Below are 25396 nucleotides of genomic sequence, written 5' to 3'. Positions count from 1 at the left end.
AGACAATCACAAGACATCCAGTGTGAGTCAAGAAATTTATTGGACTTCTCATCCATTTGGGAAATTTACATCCAGTGAAAAGACAAAATGCTTACACTTCCCTCACACCCTGCCCAAGATCACATAAAAAAACTGTGCTTTTCTGAAATAATCCTTAAATACTTTTATTAGAAACAATTACCCCAACCAATCCCCACCCATCCCCACCCACCCTTTGGTCTCTTTTAGCAGAAAGTTTTACCAATCACAGAATTCTGAGCATTTTGCAAAGAGCAGGGAAATAAATAAATGGAATGTGAAGAGCAAAGATTCCTTTTCAACTATTACCCCCCCTCCCCCAGGAGGGTTAGAATTGAGAATGAAGGTGGAGAGGCATGAGGAGTCCCACTGTGGGCAAAAAGAAACTTATTCTTGGTGGCTAGTTAAATGGGCTGTGCTGATAGCTACATAGAAGCAAAATGCTAGTTGTCCGAATCGAAGGTGGACGAGGACCAATTGCTGGTGTAAAGATGTCACTGCAGCATAATATTCTCAAAGAGAGATTTAAACTGGGAGATCTGGATCTGGTTTTCACTTGTGACAATTTCCAACACGGATTTAACTTAATGTGGGAAATGCTGGGTGTACCAGAAAACTTACCATTTCTAAAAAAATCCATTACCATTTAACCAAAAACCTGATCCAGAGAGAGAGAGAGAGAGAGAGAGAGAGAGAGAGAGAGAGAGAGAGAGAGAGAGAGAGAGATTGAGCCACTAATGCTTTTCCTGTACAGCTGAAAGCTATTTTCTAGTAAGTTGCATTAGATGATAAACCAACCAGTTTTATTTTTCTGCATGTAAACCTAGCACTTCACTAGTTTGTTTTTTTTAAATGCATATATGCATCTAGAACAATAATTTTGTCGAAGATCATCAAACAAAGTAGAGTTGATCTCAGGCATACTCTGTAGAAACATGATTGATACATAATGCATACAATTGTCCTACTGGTGGCTTTCCATGTTGCCTTGGCAAAGAAAGATCCATATTTATCAAACTAATGCAAAGAAGAGAGGATTGGCAGAGCGAACAAGCAATTCTTCTCTGCAAATGGTTTTGGGTCTGTTCCTTTTTCTTACATAAGATCAAATATCAGATCCTCTGCTTTGCACCCCTCTCTTTAGGATGCCAAGAAGATAGGAGGCGAAGCTCCTGAGAAATATCTGCCCTCCTGAACCTTCAAAAATCAATAAAAGACTTTGGAAAAATCAAACAATCCATTTTTCCTCCCTGACTCTTAATCTGTCCCTCCACAAGCAGAGAATTCCCAGTTCTGTTTTCTAATTTTGTTCCTCTTGGTGATTTTTTCAAGACCAGCCAACATAGGTGACGTGATTAAATAATATTATTACAATAACCGCTTTTTGGTGAATCCAGCTAGAACAAGCTTCTTAAAGCAGGCTGAGATCTTTTTTCTTCCCCTCATGCCACCCTGTAGTCTTCCTTCTTTCAGTGCACGTTTTTAGGTGGAGTGATTCTTTTAATTTGAATTAGTGAATGCAGAAGACAAAGAGAGGGCTTTCATCACTGCAGGCCAATAGTCTACTGATCCAAAGATGATGGTTTGATATCCTATATAACTTCCCTCTCTGTTGCCTGTTCCCTCACCATAACTGATGTGCCCTTCTTCTTTCCTGTGCTTATTGCTCCCAGATTCAGGTGAACTTTCAGCTGGAAATAAGCATTTCCATCCTTCTCACAAGGGTGAGAATCCAGGAGTGTCTCCTGTGTAGCTGCTTTGGCCTCAAAGAAACAGTGCCAGGAGGCTTACTGTTCCTAAAAGGAGGTGCCTTTGGGAGAAGTCTCACAACCCCACCTCAACCTCTCCCTGGAACCTCCTTGCATATACAGTCACACGGGGACTTCCTCAATTTGCAATCTAGAGTTGCAGAATTTCCCAGCCACCTCATTCGTTCATCCTGGGTTTGAGGATTTCCACCAGGCTCACTCTCTTTTTTGCACCAAGAGGCTCTTCAACCAAAATAGCAGCATATGGCCCCATTGCTGGGCACTCCCTTCTGTAGCCAACAGCACAAAGAAGGCTGAAACAAAAGCCAAAACCTTCCTTCCACTCTTGTGCTTGGTGTAGGTGATGGGAAGCCAGAGGTCCCACCTCCTTTCCCCCACCCATCAGGGTTTCGGCTGCCAAGCAATCCCTCTCAAGAACCAGTGGAGGCCACTGGGTTTCTCCCTGTCTCAGCGGCAATGGAAAACATTCACTCAGCTCTCAAACTGCACTGTGGCCAATTGGTGGAAGCTATCTGAAGCTAGGAACATTTGGCCCAGGCGGTAAAGCAGGACAGAGTACCAGTGCACACCTTCTGGCTGGGCCCAGTCACACCCTGCCCAATGGTGATACAGTCGCAAGGGCCAGAAAGCCCACTGAGCCAAGTGATGGTCACGCACCAGAGCAAAACAAGAGGCCACCACTTCATCCACCACCAGAGTCCCATGGCTGGTGAGGGGAGCATAGGCACCAACATCCACCTGCAAGGAGACAGCCGCTATCCTGGCCGGCTGCAGCCGTCCCCCCTCAGTTACTAGCACGTATTGGCCTGGCTGGACCAGGCTGGCAAAAATAGTCTTCATGGGTGCAGTTGCATTCTCCCCCACAAAAAGGAGGTGTGCTGCTGTGAGAGCCAAGCGGCGGGGTGGGTCCTGGGTCTCAACGATGTGGAAAGAGGTCCGTGATGTCACTGCCTTATCCAGAAATGCCAGGAACTCACTGTAGATGAGGTGGCCTTGCGCATCCATGGCTTGGACCCGCTGCCCGGGCTTAAGTGCCCACAATGGAATCTTGGTCCCACTCTCTAGAGTTGCCAGGGCTCGGGCTGGAAAACATCCTCCCGTCTTTGCTGCTGCTGAATGCTCTGAACAAAAAGAGAGAAAGAGTGGCAGTCTGGTTATTAGAAAGAGGGGAACTCAAAGGCAGGCATAAAAATTCATGGGAATAGAGTGGAGTGGGAGGGCTCCAGGCTCCCTATATATTGGATAAATAGGACCGTTATATAAATAAATAACTTGCTGCTGTGGTAGAGGAGAAAGCTGTTCTCCATGGTTATCCAATTAAACAGTTTTGAAGCCATCTGCAGCAGATTCGTCAGGAAGAAATACAGACACAGAAATAACACAGATGGTGGAGAACATCGAGAAGAAATGTGATTTCTCCAGCTGTAATCAGGCCAGGAAGAAATATAGACTCTGAAATCATAGAGCCAACTCCACACACCTTCTGGAAGCTTAACACTGCTTATATATAATAGCAGACAACTCTCTGGGTGGATGAGTTGTATATGTTTTTTTTTAAGGGGTTTTATGGAGAGGAGGAAATGGACTTTATACATTAATGTTTCTAATTAGGGAACAATTATATCTGTTTTTTGCGGAGAAGATAGATTGGCTTCGGAGACTTGACTTGTTGTATTTAATCAATCAGCAATTGATAAGAGTTGGTATAAAGAAGCAAATGTGGATATTTGAACCAGGATCAATTAGGGTTAATGTTTGGGATGATTGGAGACTGAAGCCATGGTAAATATTTTATGAGTTGATCACAATAACAGCTTGTTAACAGAGGGTTTTAGAATTTCAACTTTGGTTTTTTCTTATTACTGTTTACAGTTTCTATTATTCTTTGACGTTTACATAATAAATTTATTATTATTGGTTTTCCTAGTTCATAAATGACAGGCTAACAATTTGTAAGTAGATTTAGTAATTTAACTGTCTGAAATTCTTTTAGCCTGTCACGCTAGGGGTGAGAAACCAACATTGATGTATTATACTAATCGGCCTTCAACTAGGGATGATGTTAGACGTAGTATATGTGTTAGTTTCTTTAAGACACTTTTTTTTGTTGTTGTTTTTTTCTTTTGTTGTTGTTTTTAAACATTTTGGTGTTTTGTATTTTAAACTTTTTTGAATAAACTAACATTTTCTATTTAAAAAAAAAAGTTTTGAAGCAATGCATGAAGGTTGGGTTTGTTTCTCAGTCTGGAATGACTGACACATCCAAAGTTCCACCTGGATGGTGCTGTACGAAGGGGAATCAGTTAATAGTTATGCCAAAGAGGGAAACTCCTTTTGCCCAATTTAAGAGGCAGGGGTGCAATCCCCTTCAGCCATTCTAACTCTATGCTGCTAATGAGTATAGTATTAATCTGTATTAATTAAAAAAAATTAATTGCTCCCAAACTTTCCAAAGAATTTTAGAACATGTTGTTTGGTCATAATACTTGACAGCATCTTTTATACCTATTCCTCCCAATTAGCTTTCTGGGGGAAAAGTGCTTATGGCAATAACAGGTTCAAAATGGAACAAGAGTGTTCTCTCTCTTAATAGCGGTAAGGAAGAGAGAATTTCAGCAAGTACAACTTGTATGACAGGGCACATCACTGAGTTGAGATCTCTTTGGCAAGCACCCTGCATCACTTCTCCAAATTCATCATTGTGCAAATATACTCAAAGTATTTTTTTTCCCTGAAGGGAAAAAAAAAAGAAAAGAAAAGTGAAGAACCACTTCTCTGGCCCATAGAACCCAGTGACAAGATAAGGAAATCCATCCTTTACTCGAAAGATCAACAAACTTATTGTTCTCCAAATACTTGGACAAGGAAGCACATCCTTACTTGCCTTTGTCTCTTAAAGGCCTGTATTGCTGTAGGAGGGAGAATAAGGGAAGAGCAGACCAGACAGCAAGCCATGGTCTGTATTTCCTATCTAGCAACCATTGCACTCCAGACATAGTTTCTTCAAGTCTTGGCGTAAAAGAGGAAACATCCTTTTTCTCTGCAAGCACCTCTTCATTCTCAGAGAAGAGATCAGAGAGATTTATGTCGGGGTGGTATTCACTTACTTTCCCTACCGGTTTGCAAATGTGGGTGAGCGAGCGTCCATGCATGCACATGGCTTTCCGCGGATGCACTTTGCTGGCACATGCGCCTCCCACGCATGCCCGGACTAAAAAACGTGCCTAAATAGGATGGCATAGAGCCGGGGCGGCGGAGCAGGCCCACCCACAATTTCTGCTACCAGTTCGGGTGAACCGGTCCGAACTGGCTCGGGCAAACCGGTCCAAACCGGCTGAATACCACCTCTGATTTGTGTATTGATTTCTCCTATTTACTGTATGTGATTGCACAGAAATAAATGATGGCATAGAAGAATAGCATATGGCAGGTATAATTCGATTGTAATTTTTCTGCATAACTTTGTTGTTCCAACTTAAATGTGATTGTATTGCCTGTGTGCCAAGACCAATCTGCCTTCTTTAGACAAGCCGTGGTATATCTCACTGTATTCTGCACATAGCTGCTACAGGAAAAAGGCTATTCCGCTATTATTTGATCTTATTTGACCATAAATGGAACAGAGAAGTATAGATAGATGTGTAATTCAGGAATCTCAATGCTCTCCAGGTGGGAGATTACAGAGAGCTGTACACTAGCAGCTGATGAATGCTATTCATAACAGTAACCATGGATGAGAAATCAAATATATATATTTGGCTGTAATAAATTAACATTCATTTGAAAGTAGATTGATTTAAGCTTAAATTGGCAATAACTCTTCTATGTGAAAAATTTCTAAGTTTGTTCTAGAAGTTCATTGAACTAAGAAAATAAGTTTCGTCCGTACCAGAACCAAGCACATGTTATGCTACAAAGAATATTAAAACAATTAAACTGTTCAGTTTTGTTTTTCAATATTGCATAGATAATTACAGAGTCCAAGCAAGAGAAGAGATGGAGAGACAGATAGACCAGATTACAGAACTGATACAGATGTTTAGCAGCTGTTATCAGGCCAGATATTCAGGATACATAGCATTACCAGTCACGTAAAAGTTATCTGATTAAACACAAAAATCCAATTGCCATTCAGCCCATTACTTATCATTATAGTTTCTATACAAACCTTCTAAACAGCTCAGGGCTAAGGTATCCTATCTGTACTGCCCACTAGGTTTTCTAACCTCCATCTGCCTGAAATCCTGGATGAAGACCTCTTTTAAGATTGTCTGTTCTCAAGTGTCGGTTCTCCCTACTAGCAGAAACTGGATTCTCTCTCTTCAGTCACCAGTTCTTTATCCCTGCAAAATTCTTCTCCTCCAGTTGTCCACTATCATGAGAATTTTTCTGTCTTTGAATAATTTGTAATATTGGAACATCCATTTAGAAACGTGAGCATCCAGAAACAGGCAGAGTATCCCAACAATGTGCACAGCATTAAGAAGATAAAGCGAAATTTCTTTGCCTAATTTTGCCCACAGAGCATAGAGGAAGTATTTTAAATATATGATCTGGGGAAATCACCTGGCAGTGATCTACCAGCAGTCCAGGATTCCAGCTTGGCAATAGACAGGCCACGGTATCCAGTGCAACAACTCAAATTATGAATATATCCACAGCAGTTCTGCTGATATCAAGGCTTTGGATACCCAAAATCCAAGGGGGAGAAGCTGTTGGACAAAGTTTCTTGACACTTGGCTGGCAAAGCTCCATCCAGTGGTCTACAAGGCAGCATTGTCCATCCTAATACCAGAAGGGAGGGGCTGTGCTCCACTCTGCCTGGCCCGGTCTCTTTCTCCAGCGCCGTTCACTCCGGATATGCTTGCAGTCAATTGATGGAGATTTGGCTGCTGGGCCAAGCACTGTAAGATCAAGCTCGGGCAAAGGCACTTCGTTCCCATCAGCGACAGAGCCTGTGGGTCTGGAAAGGGCCGGAGGGACACCCGTAGGTCATGCTAATGGTCAAAGGACAGGAACAAGAGGCCACAGTCAAAGCATGGTACTCTGGCCACCAGCGGGAACCCCACAGCACATAATCCCAACAGACAACATAGGCCTTAGGACTGGGCCATAGTTCAGAGATGCCTTCTGCTGGACAGAATCTATTCTTCTGGTCTTACATCACACACACACAAAAATACTAGCTGCTTGGTGGAAAGTAAGCGAGATAAGAGAAATAACCTTTTGTAAAACAACCTTTCCTGCAGCATTAGCATACGCACCTGAACATAGGTGGGAGTTCTTACTCTGGCCCAGTGGAGAAGACACTGAGGGGGAACCATGCCAAACAAAGATTGTCTAAAATCCTCATACAAAGCCGGGCTTACATCCTGTATTGCCTTACCATAAACAGAAATGGGATGGCATTTCTTGTTAATTATCCCACCTCACCTATCGTATTGTTTTGGAAAGGAAAAGTCCTTGGTCCAGAATCAAGGAATTTCTTCCGATCAGTTCCATCGGCAGCCTCAATGCCATCAGCTATGAGGACAGAGTCCTTGGAAACTACACACAGCAGATGTGTGGGATCACACTGGTACTGCTGATGCAGCAAGAAAGGAAAAAAAAAGGGGGGGGGGAATGTGGTAAGCACCATCCATTCCTTTCGCCCGAAATTCTACACACCTATCAGATTCTTCTATCTTTCTTATCTTTGTGTCTCTTGCTTCCTCCGTGACCCCATTATCACCTGTTGCCTTTTATGCTGTTCTCAAAATAGTGCCTCACCTGATTTAACGGAACAGTGAATGTGAGCCTTGGATTCATAGTAAACCCAGTCAAAACCAGCCTCCACAGCCAGGCGTGCGAGCATCCCATACTTGTTGCGGTCCCGGTCAGAGGTGGTGATGTCAACAGCACGGCCTTCATAGTGCAGGGACTCCTCTGAGTGGTGTCCATCTTCATCCCAACCTTCTGTCACCCGGAGCTTCACCCCTGGCCACTGGTTCATCACTGAAATGGCTAGGGAGTTTAGGCGGTCCTTACAACGCTGAGGAAGAAGAACAGCAAAAGAGGAAAAGATCAGCAGCGCAGTTCTCACAGGCTGGAGGAAGCATTATTCCATAGCCACCCTTCAAAATCCTCTGCCTCTATCTAAGCCTGGGTCACATCCAGTGGTGGGATTCAAATAATTTAACAACCTGTTCTCTGCCCTAATGACCGGTTGGGTGGGTGTGGCCATGGTGAGCATGGCCAGGGTGTGTGACAGGCAGCACTCGGCCTCCTGCAGAGAGCAAAAACGGGCCGCAGGGGGGATGCGCCACCCCCTCATTCCCTGTTTTGGGTGTAGTAGGCCTCCCTGCACTTACCTGTGAGCCAAAATGGGATGCGGGGGGACTCCTGGAAGGGGTGGGGTGGGGAGGGGTGGGGCCAGCCAGCAATTTAACTACCAGTTTGCCTGAACTGGCTGAATCCCACCTCTGGTCACATCCTGTCAGTGCTTGTATAAAACCCTAATGAAGCAAAGGGGAGTTTGTTTACAAAAGCTTGCTTTTAGAAATCCAAATATCCTTGAATATCGGGGGGGGGGGTGAGGAAAGGCGCAAGTCCTCTTTTTCAGTTTTTACTTCTATACTTTAAAAAAAAACCACATAATGGAGTAATAAGAAAAAATATGATCCCATGCCAACAATCTAAAGCATGGCTGGCTGGGGAATTCTGGAAGTTGAAGTCCGTGTATCTTAAAGTTGCCAAGGTTAGGAAACCCTGACGTAAAAGAATACAGTAATCAGAATATGACATTCTCATTCACAACTGAAAGTAGTATAGCCTTTTCTGTCAGCCTGCAGTGTTTCCATCACATTCTATTCCCTATTTGATCTAGGCCCTTCCTCACATTAAATTAGTTTTTATTCAGAAATAAGTTAATATAATAACTTAAAATGCTGAGATCTTCATTTTGCCCAGATAAGTCTTCCAGCTGTAGATATGTCCCACAAATCCAATTGTCTTGCTGGCAAAATGGACTCCCCCCCCTTCATAGAGGTTGGCAGCAGCCCAGAACCGCATCAGAATGACGCTCATACACAAGAAGAGGTTATACCACAAGGTCCACTCTGTGTAGTTGCAACTTGATGGCTGATGTGCGTATGTAATTCAGCTTTTGCTTGATACTGCGATGAACATTTTGCCTTCTCCCCCAAGCAGAAATTATGTTTGCTCTCAGTTAGCAGTGGAAGAATCACCATTTCTGGATGGGAGTAACTTGAGAAAGTTACATTGCAGAACACCAGATCACAACCTGACTTATGCTATGTAACATTTCAAGACAACAGAATAGGGAAAACTACTCGGAGTCCTACAGATTCACTTCTAGAACAGTGTACAGCTTAGAGTTTAAACTGATCCAGTTTAAAATAAGGTAAAACTTGATATAAAGACATTTGAGTCAACTCCTGGTAAACTGCACAAATAGGTCCATATAGGATTTTTTTGGGGAGCAATACAGAAGTGCCATTGCCTTCTTCCAGGATGCTGCTTTGTTTTTACCTTCCTGATGTAGCTCATAGCCTTGGGATTTTGCTGTATCCAAGTATTAATTAGTCCAATAGCCATCCCATTTATTTTTTTCCAATTCAGCCAAGGTCACTTAAGTGCAGCCACTTGCTATGGGGTAATTCTCCATTTGTGGAGGGAAGAGGGAATGGCCTTGATGGACAAGAGAGAGAGACAGAGCTGCTACCAAGGCAACAGTCAGATTAAAGTTGCCTGAGCCCAGGTCAAGAAGGTAAGGTGGGTAAATGATTCAGGCCTCTCCCTAGTTCATACAAAGATAAAGGGAAGGAGAGGAGAGGAGAAGCACATTCAAATTTGCAAAGTTCTATTATGGCTGTTCCAATGATAGTAGTTTTAAGATCTCATATGGCTTTGGTTTCTCAGTCTAGCCTATTATCCATATCTCATCTATCCATTAGCTCATTAACCTATTTAAAAATTCACCATTAAATAATGATTTTACTAATACTTTTATCAAAATGTGAATTTCCAAATGAACAGAATGACCAAATTTGCTACAGCAAAAAGTTCTGTTGTACCTGGAAGACTGACATATTTATGGTTGGAATTATATTCTGAAATTGCATTCATCAGACGCCTAATATGTAACCCTAAATTACAAGGCATTGAGCACACAAATTTTGTTGGTGGGAGTGAATAGCAGAGAGAAGCAAGGCCAGGAAGAAAAAAAAAATGTGACAGTGATAATGATACACTTGCAACATAATTACTGTGCCTAGGAACAAATCAGTATTGGTTCTAACAAAACACTAATTAACTTATGTGCTGTTAAAAATGTGTAATTCCAGTTCAAGCCAGAGAGGATAGAACAGAATTTTCTGATTAACTTTTGCTTATTTTCTACATGAGGGAATCTTTTCAAAGAATGCTGGCATTAAGGATCTTGTAAATCCGAATTTCTTATGTCATATTTCTAAATATATGTTAAATTATTCCCATATAAATTTCAAACTGTATAAACTTATTTGCTATGGGGCAGGGGGCTCAGGTAAGTGGAATTAATGCACCAATTAATTCCTACTCTATTTGTCCTCCTCACAAATATTTCTTCAGCGTCTCTAATACTTTCTTCTCATGGAGTTGTGTAAAACACTGAGTTTAGAACATTTCAATATCAAAAAATTGTCCTGAATCAAATCTGAAACTGCAGCCATGTTCCAAAAGTTTGTCTTAATCTCAGAAAGAAAGAAAAAAACCACCCTGGTTTTGTTCTAAAATTGTTTTGTTTGTTCCAAGAGCTTCAGGTTCTATGATTGGCTTGGTATAAAATCCGCCCCCCCCACACACACACTTTCTGCCAGCATAGCCAGTAAGTATCAGGGACTGGTTCCAATAGTGCTCTCAGCCAGGACTGAGTGGAAGGAGAAAGCAACAGTTGCTTAAGTACATATATCAAAATCTAAAGGATTGTAGATGTTGCTTCAGTTTAAGCAAAGCTGATCATACAAGCCTTTGACCAATAATAGGCTAAGACGGTGCCCAGTTCCATTCTAAAATCAATATTAGGAAAACTATAGCAAAAAGAAAACATGAGAATTGAGACAACAAACGGGTGCAGATATTGTTCAGAGAATTTTTCCTACTGATCACTGCTGAGGGACAACAGAAAAGATGTTGACTGGATTTAATCCTCATTTTAAAAAGCAACTGCAGACTTTTGTGATGTGTCTTCTAAGCAAAATGCAAAACCACTGTCAGCTTCAACTTGGACACCCTTTTTAGCTAATGGCGTTAGCAAATCCAGACTGCGTTTCAGTGGTGGAATTCAAATTTTTTTACTACTGGTTCCGGCTTGGTAAGCATGGTGAGGCTTGGTGGGCAGGGCAGGAGAAGGATACTGCAAAATCCCCATTCGCTCCCTACTGCTGGGGGAAGGATATTGCAAAATCTCCATTCCCACCCCACTCCTGAGGGAAGGATATTACAAAATATCCATTCCCACCCCACTCTGGGGCCAGCTGGAGGTCGTATTTGCAGGTTCTCTGAACTACTCAAAATTTCTGCTACCGGTTCTCCAGAACCTGTCAGAACCTGCTGAATAGCACCCCTGCTACATTTCCTTCCTTGTTGGAAACTGGAATAGTAAAACTCAACCAAAAGAACATAGGGGAAATGAAGGAAAGGACATAAAACACAGTTCTTTTCCCCTCCCCTTTGGTCTTATCTCTTATCAGACAGTATCAGTATCGGTGGGGACATAATAACCCATCAAGTGCTGCTACAATACAATTACCATGGCCCCAATCAGCCTAGCTAGTGATAAGGGATAATCAAAGTTGTAATTTAACTATCCCAAGAGGGCCACAATTTCCCGAACTGTTTACAGGCTCTTTAAGACCAAGACTTTGCAAATTCATGTGCCCTTGGGATCTGTTTTTTATTAGGATTGGGAAGCCCGCTCATCATAAAGTAAAGGTAAAGGAGTCCCTGCGGATTTTACTCTGCTAGTCTTTACTGACCATAGGGGGCGGTGTTCATCTCTGTTTCAAGGGCATTGAATCTGTGCTATCCAAATACATTTCTGCGGTCATGTGGCCAGCATGACGTCACAGACTACTGTTGCCTTCCCACCAAAGTGTACCTATTTACCTACTTGCATTTGCATGCTTTCGAATTGTTGAGTTGGCAGGAGCTGGGGCCGGGACGGGAGCTCACCCTGTTGCACGGCACTCGGGTCTCAAACTCCGGCTGATGGCTTTCCAGGTGTTAAGCCCAGCATCTTAACTGTTGAGCCACTGTGTTGCTCACTCATCATAGCTACGTGAAAAATAGGGGGATGCTAAGTAGTCAGTTATTCTTTGCATTTCAGGAGTCACACTCTGGAGATGTGAACCAAAATACTCACCTGAGGTACTAGTGTACAAATCTATACTTGTACATAAAACTCTCAGCCTGAGAGTTGCTGAGTTACATAATGACTTGGGCAAAGGCACTTGATATTTCTATTTCACAGATGACTGACACCTGAGCAAAAAGATAAGTGATTACAGATAATCCTCGACTTACAACAGCACTGAAAAAAGTGACTTATGACCATTTTCCACACTTATGACCGTTGCAGCAACCCCATGGTCACATGATTTACATTTGGAAATGTAAATCAGCTGGCTCACATTTATGACAGTTGCAATGTCCCGGGGTCATGGCATCTCCTTTTGCGACCTTCTGACAAGCAAAGTCAATGGGGAAACCAGATCCACTTAACCACTGGGTTATTAATTTAACAACTTTATGATTCACTTAACCAATGTGGCAAGAAAAGTCGTAAAATGGGGCAAAACGTAACACATTTCTCATTTAGCAGCATATATTTTGGGCTCCACTGTGGTCATAAATTAAGGACTACCTGTATAATGCCAGTTACAGCAAAAAAGGATTTGTTGTTCTTTTGTTAAAATGCACTTGATGTCATTGCCAAAAAAACCAACAACACCCTGGGGGTTAAAATTGCTTCCTGATCTATTGCAAATCACCGAGAGATCTTCCACTAGGTCATTTCTATACAATCCTGCTATAGGCTGAAAGGATTCTGGAAATGCATAGCTCTTAACTTCAGCAAAATTCCAGGGCCATCAGATTTCAGGAGGAACCCAACGTCACAACTCACCTCAACTTCTTACAGCTTCTTCTCCGTGTTTTAGTGGCTTTTTATTTGCTTTCAGAGCTGCAGTGGGGTTTTTTTGGGGGGGGGTTATTCTTTAAGAGTTCAGTTTTTTTCTCAAAACAGTTTTGTGGCAGATCTGAAGCTCCCTTAAAGGGCGGCATTGTATTTATTGATTTTTTTTTAAAAAATCACCAGGTTGTTGTGGTTGTCACTTTTTTTTTTCTTGGGTGCCACAAAGTCTGGGTATAGACCAGTGCCCTGTACAAATAAGAGTGGTTCACTGTTCCCTTTTGAAAATGTATAACTGTGCTGTATAACGCACAGTTATACAGGCAATTGTTTGTTAAAGGCACTGTCTCTTCTGGTTTTGTTTTATTTTCCAAAGTTGAGTATACTTTGCATACCAGCCTGCATCGTTTCTTCAGAATCTCAGGAATCCTATTCTGATATCAAGAAGTGACATATAATGTGTATAAGGAATGTTATGTAACATGCTCTCTTATTTCTACCCAGACCACCAACCCTTAACCTCGCTTATGTACTGTCACACTCTTTTCCATTATCCTGAGGGTTTTCAAATACTTTTCCCCTTCCATTTAGTCACGTCTGATTCTCACAGGCTGCCTAGACAAATCTCTGCAGTTTTCTTGGCAAGGTTTTTCAGAAGAGGGTTTGCCATTGCCTCCTTCCTAGAGCTGACAGAAAGTGACTGGCCTAAGGTCACCCAGCTGCCTTTGGTTGCCCCCAGGCAGGACTTAGAAGCTACCGTCTCCCTGTTTCTAGCCTGATGCCTTTATCACTGGCTCTCTTTCAGACACAAGAGAACCCTAAAATAATAAATGAATGGAAACTGATGGATCTGTGATTTCATTAGGATAAGGATTGGGCAAGAAATAATAACATATTAGTATTATATCTTCCTTTTAAATACGTATCTCAATACAATAATGATAGAAGCAAGTAACTTCAGAATAGCAGCTGTAGAACATCCTGACTTGGCTGTTGGCTGTGCCAGACCAAGCAGGGTGAGTTCGGACAGCGATGAAGCTTTGCATATTCAAGCCATCAAGCTTGCTTAGGCAAAGCTGGTATTCTGCTGCATTGTGCTACAGGCTTTTTTCCCCCCCCCCTATGATTTACATACACCGACTGTACTATGTTGGTTGTAAGGCTGGCTTGTCCAGGCAGAGTGGGAGTGAGTTCTGGCAGCCGTACTGCTTCCTATCTACAAATGCAGAGGCATTAGCAACATCTACCACTTTAGTCAAAACGAGGAAAGGAGCATTGTGCCATTGGGATGTAAGCTCTTCCCCCTTTTGCAGATACATGTGGTGCAGTGGTGAAATCCAATTTTTTTACTACCGGTTCTGTGGGCGTGGCTTGGTGGGCGTGGCAAGGGAAAGGATACTGCAGAATCTCCATTCCCACCCCACTCCAGGTGAAGGATACTGCAAAATCCCCATTCCCTCCCCACTCCTGAGGGAAGGATATTACAATATATCCATTCCCACCCCACTCTGGGGCCAGCCAGAGGTGGTATTTGCTGGTTCTCTGAACTACTCAAAATTTCCGCTACCGGTTCTCCAGAACCTGTCAGAACCTGCTGGATTTTACCCCTGGTGTGGTGGCATAATTCACATAAAAAGAGCAACAGCTTGCATCATAATGTCATGATGCCGAGAACGTTGTTTCAGCCCCCCCAAACACTCAGAGATATTCTCTGTACAAGCCGCCAAAATATTTGTGATGGTCCTCAAATTGTCTTGTGACCCCCCACCTTGCTCTAAGTGGGTAATAAAATACAATAAAGCAGCAGTTCTTGATCTTTTCTCCACCACGGACCCCTTTTAAATATTTTTTGTGATCACGGACCATGGCCACGGACCACCAAGACTTAACTCAAGATTTAAATCATAACATTTCTTCAAGCCTTTGTGGACCCCCTGTGATGACATCATGCCCCCCCCAAGGAGTTCGTGGACCACAGGTTGAGAACCACTGCAGTAAAGAACCTCTATTTTATCCTATTTCCTGAAACTCACTAGAAACAAGTGAAAGATTATGAAATATGTTTTTTGTGAATGGAGCAACAGCTCATCTTAAAATTGGGATTCCTTACCCAGTTTACTCAGGGGCTCTCATTCAGCTCCCACTGGGACATGCCAGTAAACCATCAGATATTCAACTGTTGCTGCACATTTCCCCAAATTCTGAGATTGAACTATGTGGAAACAGCTCCCATGTAAAAAGAAAAGTTAAAAAGGAGATCCCAACGGATCACAAAAAACAATAAAACAGCCAGGCGCCCATCTCTGACCTTGGAATGCGGTCAAACTGTCTGCAAGGGCAAAAGACTTGGGCCTCCCACTCGTGAGGTCACTTCTGCATCAGCCTTGAGAAAAAGGGGAAGCTACCATAGCTGAATTTTCCCCACGTTCAGAGGAAAGGTTATATTGTCAGGGCTGGCCTTTGTCCCCAGGAGAGCAGGGCAGGAGAGGCACAAAGGGCTGTTCCAGTTTCTACAACCATATTCTGTTGTTTATTCTGGGCCTCAAGAGATAAGGTGAGATAGAAGGATACAAAAACCCATGTAAAAGAGAAATGTTTATCCTTATTAAATGTCTAATAGGAGGGCAGGTGAATTGAAGCTTCCAAGTTAGATCCCTAACCTACCTTCTGGCTTACCTGAGATAACAGGTAACAAAATTACTGCCTTAATTAAGCCCAGAAACATAGAGGTCACTGGGGAAATGTCCCATGTTGGGCTTTATGGATTTCCTACAGAGCAAAAGTAGAGATGGTGCGCCTTAAATCTAGAGGTGCTAAAAATCACACCTTCTTGAGATACTGCCCAGATTCATACAGGATTTTAAGTCATAATATGTTTGATTTGGCTTAGAGTACTATTATGAAGCCAACCCATGTGGTGTATTAAATGCAATGTGTGAATCCAACTTAACTCTTTAACAAGACCCGTTGCATAATCCCTTGGAAATCTTTCTACTCATCCGTTTTTGACAGAAGCCAACATGCCATGGAGTCAACATCACAGACAACAAATGATGAGTGCCTATACATATACACTACTCACAGCTGTTTCCGTTCAACACCATCACATATGAAATCATCTCATTTCTGCTATTATTCCAAATCAGGGCTATATTGAAGAGTTACCCATATGCAGTGGTGAAATCCAAATTTTTTTACTACCAGTTCTGTGGGCGTGGCTTGGTGGGCGTGGCAGGGGAAGGATACTGCAAAATCTCCATTCCCACCCCACTCTGGGGCCAGCCAGAAGTGGTATTTGCCAGTTCTCTGAACTGCTCAAAATTTCTGCTACCGGTTCTCCAGAATCTGCCAGATCCTACTGGATTTCACCCCTGCCATATGCATTTCAGAGAAAACACTTACCCCCTAGAAAAACCACATGCTCAGCTCAGAACTACTGTAATTTGTATCTTGGTTAATTCCTATTGCAGCCAGCAGGGGTCAATGGAGAGCTGCAAAGGAAGAGCCAATGGAACTCAGGCAGGGTCTCTAACTTCTGATCCCAGGATATGATGATCCCCAAGAGTCTTAAACCCCCTGGACAGCCAGCCATGTTGGAGGAACAGAGGAAGAAAGCCCTCACACCAGATTTGCTGGGATTGCTGTGCCACATCCATTTCAGTTCAGGCCAAGTTAACTGCTCTAGATCTCCACAGCTCGCTTCATTCTGCCCCAGCTTGCCTTTACGGGGAAGGTGGAACAAGTGGGATTTTCCTACTGTAGGACACCAAGGACTTGAAAAAATGCAAAATATTTTTGCCCCTCCTCACAACTCAACAAATAACCATAGTTATCAGAAACAGCAGCTCCCATCCCTCGCACTGAATTTGCCTTGGGTATGGGGAAATCCTGCTGTTAGGTAGAGCAGGGGCCTCCAACCTTGGCAGAATTCTGGGAGTTGAAGTCCACAAGTCTTAAAGTTGTCAAGGCTGGAGGCCCCTGGGATAGAGTGAGGCAGCTGCTTCAAGCGGTAGATGCTAGAAGAGGGGACAGTGGGAGCCCTGTCTAGAGATGGGTGGAGTGGGAGTGTCTTTATTCCTTATTTCTTTTACTGTGCCAGATCTTGCGCTAGCAATAAAATGACTTAAATAAATTAAATAATTACCGTACATAAATTAACCCAATTTATCAGGGAGTAGTAGACGTTTCATTAGTTTCCCATCAAGTAACAGCATTAAATCCCACATCCAAAGTTCATTAGTCTGTTGCTCAATGTCAATGGTTGTTCTAGATGGGCTAAATAAAAGGCCCTGGACCAGATATGGCCCACCGGTTGACCAATCTGTGTGTGCCACATACTTTAGGCAAAAAAGTAAAATCCTGTCAATCGTGTCTCTGCAGCATGCTAGTCCTCACCAAATGCATTTTTTACCTAAAGTTACAACTGCAGACACAGATTGAGCAATGTTGGCAACGCAGGTTGGAAGAATGCATGCATGGCGCTATTTTGCTTCTGGTGGAGAAATCAGGGTTTTTAAAAATGGAAAATGATACTTAAGAACAAAGCAAGAAAAAGCCAGACACGAGATCAAACTAAGGATGGCCTTGTTTTATGCAGCAATGTCCGTATTGCCTGTGCTAAATATATGGGATACAGCATAATCTGCAGCAATAAGCGCTGCCAATTCTTGCTGTTCAGACATATAATGGGGATTTCCCAAGTAGGCTGAGATGGACAAACAGGTTCATCCTCCATCCTGAACTTCGCTGGGGAAAAAACATTATTACGAAGGGGATGCCAACCCTCCTCTGTGTGTTGCCGTCAAGCCTGGTGGCTGTCTGGGCAAATCTCTGCAGTTTTCTTGTCAAGATTTCAGAAGAGGTTTGCCATTGCCTCTTTCTTAGGGCTGAGAAAGAATGACAGGCCCAAGCTCACTTGGTTAGCCTTGTGCCTAAGGTGGAGCTAGAGCTCACAGTCTTCAAGTCTTTAGCCTGGTCCCTTAACCGCATACCAGACTAGCTCCTCTACCAGTCCTCCTAGTCCCAGATAAAGTCTGTATTCTCTTGGGTTCAGAAAGCAAACGGTGGCATCCTTGTAGGAGCATTGATGGATACAAGAGGGTTCCAGGGATCAGACCGAGGTGAACCATCATGGAAAAACTTCTGCTTTATTCAAGCAGGAAGCCTTTGCCTTGAGCTGAACCAGCTTGTGGTTCTGGATGCTCAGACTCAATTTCTTTCCCCTGCCAATCTGGAGGAGAGAAAGCAAAGACCCTCACAGCAGCTCACCCCACACTGGCAGGGCTTGGCCCGGCTTTCGTGTTTGCAGGCCACACAGAGGGATGTTGGGGTTTGGCTTGGAAAGCCAATAGGCAAAGAAAGCCAGGCAGGGTGGGGAAGAGGTGAGGCAACCATGCCTAGGCCTTATCTGAGCTCAGGCACCACGAGCAAACAGAGACAGAAATTCTTGAAAAAGATGGAGTGATAAGAGCAGGTGGGTGGGACCCCTTTTGCCCAGGGATATGTAGACCCTTGGACTTGGCGAAACTCCATCTGCAGGGGAAAGCCAAGGAGGAGCTGGGTCCCCACCCTGACTGCTCAGGAGCTGCCCCTTTGAACCCCATCTCAGTCCAGCCCAGATTCAATCAGCAGGCAGGACGAATCGTCCCTCTCCCTGGAATTGCTAAGGAAGCAGAGGCAAGAGCTACCGTACTCAGACCACTCTCTTGATATGCAGTGTTTTAAAATGTGTTTGTGGTTTGGTAAAAAGATAACCCCATTAGCACCCACGTGTGTAGTATTTCGTACATCGCACAGCCCAAGCTTGGAAAAAAATTCAGAGAGAATAACACTGGATCCATAGGAGAAATCCCAATTTGCAGACTGAAAAAAAAAGACTCCATGCTATCCAGGATCACCAGGTACTGCATCAGTTGGGAGGGATGTGTGTGGCTCTCAGCATCACTGCCCACTGTAGGGTTCCGGATGTGAAAGGGGACAAAAAATGAGATTTGCTGAGTGGTGATGTTCATTCCTCATTACTGGAAGGTTATCCCTGGAATGGGGAGCTAGAGAAATCCAAATTCCCAGGGCACACCGCAGAATTGCATAGGCACGCAAGTGGGCATCTGGTCTCCATCCTGATTACATCTCAGAATATGTACCCTAAACGCTGAAATAAATAAATAGCTTTGCCTGTCGTGCTCAAAGCGTAGCAGCCTGGTTTTGATTTCACCCACTGAATCCTGCCCTTCCTTAAGCCACCTGATGCCCACAGAGGCAGGTGAGGCTACCGACTCAGCAGGCCTCTGGTTCCATCACAGGGGGCTGCCCTGGACCATCATCCTGGCTGGCAAGCAGAGAGGCAAGCCCCCCCCCCCCGAGGGTGCAAAACATCTTATCTGCATTCCTGGATCCCACAGGCATTTCCCCCGGTTATACCAGAGAGCCCTACATAACTTTCGGCCCCACACCACCCATCCCCCCCCCTGCTGTCGCCACCCTGGTTTCCTGCTCCAATGGGGCAAGACTTGTGGAATTTACAAGAGGGAATCGTCCCCTGTGTAAGCATCTCAGTCATGCTTATGTCAACATCTTCACAGCCCCACTGCTGCTCAGCACTCACCTTGCTCAAACACACTCCCAGCAACCCTGGCCCGCAGGGAGAAGGGGGAAACTGAGGCATGGGGGAAGGGTGAGAGGAGAAGAACTCAGCTTGTTCGTTGAAAATCAACCCTGCATTTAGGAGGTGGCGGGGGGGAGGGGGAGTAGCAGCGGCTCCGGGTTTCAAACTGCAGAAAAGATCCTATTTTGCTTCTTCTGTACACCCATTCAGTGAACCCAGGTCATCCCTATCTTCCTTCCAGGTTCTTCCTAGCCCCATGATAAGGGTATAGCAAGGTCCTCAAATAAATCTCACTGGCTTTTGCTGCTTTTAGTATGTTTTTAATGTTTTACTATTCCTCTGCAAACTGCCCTAGGAATTTAACTGAAGGACAGGGTGAAAAATCTTGATAAATGATTAATTAAGGCTGCAGTCGTAGGCATACTTCCTAGGTAGTATGAAAGTAGTCTATTTGAAATCAGTAGGCCTTACTTTTGAGTAGATCCAGAGGACTCTGCGGAAAGTAACTATGCTGTTTAACACACGCTGTTAAAAATAGCTTTTTTCCAGTTTAATCTTAAACCTATCTACCTTCTCTCTCTCTCTCTCTCTCTCTCTCTCTCTCTCTCTCTCTCTCTCTCTCTCTCTCTCTCTCTCTCTCTCTTCTCTCTCTCTCTGCCTTTCACACACAAATATACCTAGCTATGAATCATGGCTCACGTTCAGTGATATAGTTAGATAAGGAATGGATAAAGGAATGGAGAGGAATATACCTGTCCCAGGATAATGTTGCAGGATCCAATCTGGGTCATTCACCAGGACCAGAGGTTTTGTCTTCTGAGATTTTGGACTCATGCTGCAGCCCATCCTCAGGGAACCTCTCTCTAGCAGTGTGTGTTACTGTTAGAGAGAAATTCCTTGAAGATGGGCTTCAGCTTAAGTCTGAAAGCTCGGAAGACAAAACCTCTGGTCCCAGTGAATGACCCAGATTGGATCTTGCATAGTTAGCTAACTTGGTGGCTCAGTGGCTAAGACACTGAGCTTGTCAATCCGAAAGGTCACCAGTTTGGCGGTTCGAATCCCTAGTACAGGTCTCCTGCGTGAGCAGGAGGTTGGACTAGATGACCTCCAAGGTCCCTTCCAACTCTGTTACTGCTACCTAGGTAATTTTACACTTTCGTTTCTTTTTTCTCCTTTCTTCCCTTTGAGATATTAATATAGGTGTATTTTGCTTGTTAGAGAATATGGTGCACCACTCCTGACGCAGCTCAGAGCTGCTCCTGAAAGCAGCCCTGGCCTGAATGGTTTTTCTTTAGTCTTGCCTTGATGGCACTGCTGCTGCTTGTGCTCCCTGCTCCAAATCTTTTGAAGCTCACCATTCTTTGCAAAGCAGGAAAGGGAAGAGAGAAGAGTTCATTTTATTATTTTATTCCCATTCACCCCCATTTTGCAGCATTTGTATATAAACTCACACATACATAAATAAAATTTAAAAAGATGCATATATTTAGGGGAAAAAAAGAAAGAAAGAATAATCCTGGCTCTTAATCACTGAAACCAACTCATCCAACCAGGGTTGATCACTCCCTTCCACTCTCCCTCCATTTCTCTCTCTCTCTTTCAGTAGGCAATGTTTGTTTTGGGACATTTTCAAAGGTGAGGCTTTCATCAATTTGTTTTTCATTTTCTATCTAGAAGGTAAATTTAAAATTCCTCCACTGGCCAAGCTGGCTGGGGAATTTCAAGAGCACCAGGCCCCCAGAAGGATACCGTGTTGCGGTGGGCTGGACTAGGATATGCATTATTAGTTTAAAAAGGGATAACCTAATTTCTTTATCTCATTAATAGCCATTATTGGCACATTTTATTTATCTATTTTGGGGGCATCATATGTAAAAACTTTCTTTGGGCTGCAGAGCAACTAGCCTAATAGTCACAAAAGCAGGATTCCAGCAGGAATTTCAATTTGATTTTCTCGGTGTTAGTGATATATTTTCATGTGAGGTTGTCATTCTCACCTCTCACCTACAATTCTATGGCTAGGAACTTCCTGGACTAGGAAAATTCAGAGTCCATCATTCTATTGGCTTTCACACTGTTTTCCAGAATCAGAGGTGCCCACAGCTATTGCTTTGTCCAGGTAAAAAGTTCTAACCAAGTAGCTCAGCAACTTAAATTATATCCAGTTTTCCTGCTGACTGCTTGTTGAACCCAGTTGGAAGTGCTGAAGTTTATTTATCTAGGATGCAACTTTTAGCCAGGTTGTGAGTAGCTTTGGTCCTACTTTCCTCTTTAACTTGATAGGACAGTAGAATGAGACCCTGCCCTCAAAAACCACCTACTCCTGGAAATCTTGTATCTCTCCCCCGTCCCCCATCCCACATTCCCCATCCCCCGTCCCCCATCAACCAAGACTGTCAAAACATCCCATTTAGGAGCACTTCTAATCAATAGAACTTAGCTATTTTCTTGATACTTACAGTACTAGTCTGGAGAGAAGAATTGATTACAGCTGAACCTTTCTCCATAAACTTAATTTTTATGTGGGAGAAGGCTGATATCCATGGGGCACAGGGAAGAGAGGGTTAACTCTTCCCTCCCCATCTATGCATATCTGAAAATACCCACCCACCCACCTCATCATCTCACTAATGTCCGTATTGGCACCAGTAGAAAGTTTCTTTCTCAACCCTCCCTGTCTATATCTTAAATTGCCAGATTGGGAGACCAGACTTTCTGCAGTTTGCACACATGATGGAGAAGATGATTAATCTTCCTGCCCCTGATGCAAGCCCTCCATGCACCTAGCATTAAGCTTTTTTTTGGGGGGGGAATATATTGCTATCAATGAAAAATATAAGGAAAAATGATTCAGGGGAGTGTTCTCATTATCTCTGTTTCCTATAGACACAGATTTGGACTAGACTACCAGAGTACAGACAAATCTCCATCACTGGCCTGAAAAGTCATTTTTGTTAACCAACGTTAGAATAGCCAGGGGCCTATTAGAACAAGGCATTAACATGCGCTGAAATATTCCCATTTAGTTCTCCCAAGTCTCCTAAACATGCTTTAGAGCACCAGGCTCATGTCTCCAGGCATTCCTGGCCCAAAGTATCTGAACCATTGCTGATTTTTGGTTCTGCTGCTTGCTACATCATCTGACATGAAGCGGTATGATTGGTTTATCACAAGTTACAGGGATGGTAGTAAGCTTAGAAGTGCTTGGAAAATACCACAGTACATTGAATCAGTAGTCCCCATAGCCCAGCCTATTTCTCCTGATTTTAGCCAACCCTTTTGTAAGGTCCAGAAGTAGAATATGCTGAACTATCCACATGCTGAAATATTTATCCCCAGCATTTGATAGGCACGCTACAAACAGCCTCAACAATGAAGATTAGAATTTTTGCTGTCCTGGCCAGCAACTACTAGTGGACCCTATAATCCAATAGTGGTTAGATTCTGATGCCCATCTATCGTTTTGTTGTACAGATTCTTGTAAAGGTTGCTGGAATATAAGGACTTTGGTCTGATCCAACCACGTTTTGCTTGTATTTGTATAATTGTTTGTATCTCACTTTTCAGGCCTAAATTCATGCTACTTTCTTAAAGATTGGGAAAGTAAGTAAATTTCCAATTATTTGGTTTGTAAGATTTAAGTAGGATTTCTAGATCAATTTACTTTAAGAGATTTCCGTTTTTTTAAAAAATCATTTATCCTTGGAAAGTAATATCACCTTCCCAAATTACACTTCCACTTAACTGAGTTTCCAACTCTGAAATCTAGTTTTGAGTGACTGTACCACTTTGTATCCATCACACCTTCAGATTCAATGTTGGGTATGCAGTATTAGTTTGAGTACAAGGAGACTTTCCCAGATCAGAGGTAAGTTCTAAATACGGTGCTAAGACCCTGTGAACACGGGCACAAATACTTCACAGCACATCCAGATTCTGAAGATAGAAGCTTTACACGAACTGTCTTCAAATGGTGCGATTCAAATGAGAATTTCCTGAATTCTCAGATCTTCTGGTGTTGCCACTGTTGACCCTGAATTAAGTGCTAGGGAAAGAGTCTTTGCAAAACTGGGGAGGGCAAAAAGCCGGTGGAGAGGCACATGGTCATTCCTGCTCCCCTGGGAAGCCATATACTGTATGTGCAAATCCTACAAAGAGGCATAAAAAGCATTACCCCAAAGCACTGCCTACTCAAGATATGAGAGAGTGATGCTTCACCAGGTTTCTACTCAGTATTCATACAGACAGCTGGAGTCTGGGGAACTGCGTTAGCCTTCGCTATAAGCAGCCTTCCCTGCTCATGCGTTTCTTTAAAACTTCCATTAACCCCTCGTAGATTATGGGAGTTGTAGTCCAAAACAAGCACTGGTCTGAAAAAAATTGCTGAGCTTGGAAACCTGGTTTGAAGGAAGGAATCTCATCCAAGCCCTTTCACTGAATGGCTTGGTTTTATTTATTCTATTTTACAGTTGGTCGAGAGGGGCTAACATCAAAAAAGGACTCAGTATACATCATACAGTATAAATACCGGATCGTTGTCCCCTTCAAAGATAGCAAGGGGGAATAAGATTTTAAAAAGGATAAATTGGTTAATCATCCTTTCTGTCTAAACAATCAGAACCACTCTGCTGGCTGAGTGATGATATGCCTACTTCCCAAGCAAATAGTACTACTCAGTTCCATAGGATTTATTTCCAGGCAGGTGGGTCTAGGATCACAGCTCAAAGAGCAAAGATTTTCTCTAGCTTTTGAATGTGGACTGCTATCATTCAAGCCATTTCCTTCCTTTGCAGAAATTGTGCCTCTTCTCTTCGGAACGGGCAAAAAAATAAAAATAACACCACCACCCCCTTAGGAACAGGATCTACATATTTTCGGTTCTTCCCATCTTACTAATTCCTTCATAGCTCTAGAATAATAGTTTTGAGTCCGGGGTACATCAGCAGGATCGGGACCCCGCGCACGCGGAACTCGTGGCTACCCATCCATTGTCTTGGCGCGTCAAAGGGACTAAGTAACTGCTCTTTGGTTTAAACCGGAAAAAAGGAAGACTATACCGTAGTTACCGTGAGGCGGCCGTCCCTTTTTGAAAACTTTCCCCCCACAAGAAGATCCTGAACCTCGGGGTGGAATCGAGCACAACCCGAAAAGGCAAACGGAACGATCCCGAGGATCCTCCCTAGGCTTTCCAGATCACCGCTCCCCAAAAACTGCCCATAACCACCACCACCCAAAATCAACGGAACGACTAGAGTTGGGACGCCAGACAGGTGTCCGGAGCCGGGATGAGACAAACAGGTGTCCCCGCGCGGGTGCGCTCGGCCCGGCGGAGAGCGGAGCGCGCAAAACACCTGCGCGGGATCCGCACACACTAGCGGGGATCCCCGCTAAGAGCCCGGCTAAGAGAGGCGACCGGCGTGAGAAGGGGGGGGGGGAGACGGGATGGGCGCCTACCTGGGTCATGAGGCGGTCGGCGCCGGTGTTCTCCTCGTCTTTGAAGATGATGTCCGGGTTGTAGTTGGGCGTCAGCTCCTTGAAGCGCTCCGAGTTGCGGGCGATCTTGCCTTCGTACCTGCCGCTTGCGCCCAGCGTCTTCTCGGGCACGTTGGGGCTGAACTGCTTGTAGGCGAGAGGGATGAGTTTCCTGGGCGGGCGGCGACGGCTGCCCACTACCCGGCCCGGCCCGCAGCCGCTCACCTCCGGCGCCAAGAGGAGCAGCGCGCAGCCGCTGAGGAGAAGCAGCAGCCGCGCCGCCTTCATGGCTCTGACGGACCCAGCGGAGCTCAGCGGGACTCGCTCCAAGACGAGCAGCAGCAGCGGCGGTGGCGGCGACGA

At 43.9% G+C, this 25396-nt stretch overlaps 1 protein-coding gene across 1 annotated transcript; it reads right to left on the bottom strand.

The window, feature by feature from the left end:
• Positions 1-738: 738 nt before the first annotated feature.
• On the bottom strand, positions 739-25321 carry IHH (Indian hedgehog signaling molecule). Its single transcript, XM_070957143.1, has 3 exons — positions 25016-25321; positions 7557-7818; positions 739-2908 (listed from the first exon to the last, which is right to left on the bottom strand). Exons 1-3 carry the CDS (start codon positions 25319-25321, stop codon positions 2259-2261), a joined length of 1218 nt encoding a protein of 405 aa, XP_070813244.1. The 3' UTR covers positions 739-2258.
• Between the last annotated feature and the right edge of the window lie 75 nt (positions 25322-25396).

Source organism: Pituophis catenifer, unplaced genomic scaffold (genome assembly GCF_029215685.1).
Source record: "Pituophis catenifer annectens isolate HBS135680 unplaced genomic scaffold, rPitCat1.0.hap2 SCAF_1, whole genome shotgun sequence".
Lineage (NCBI taxonomy): Eukaryota > Metazoa > Chordata > Lepidosauria > Squamata > Colubridae > Pituophis > Pituophis catenifer.
Note: the sequence above shows the minus strand (reverse complement) of the source record. Positions and strands in the feature narration are given on the sequence as shown.

Coding starts and splice junctions, on each gene's coding strand:
- IHH (XM_070957143.1), bottom strand. CDS start 25,321: ATGAAGGCGGCGCGGCTGCTGCTTCTCCTCAGCGGCTGCGCGCTGCTC. Junction 7,819..25,015: donor CCGACCGCCTCATGACCCAG/GTAGGCGCCCAT, acceptor CTTCTTCCTCAG/CGTTGTAAGGACCGCCTAAA. Junction 2,909..7,556: donor TCACTGTTCCGTTAAATCAG/GTGAGGCACTAT, acceptor CTTTTTGTTCAG/AGCATTCAGCAGCAGCAAAG.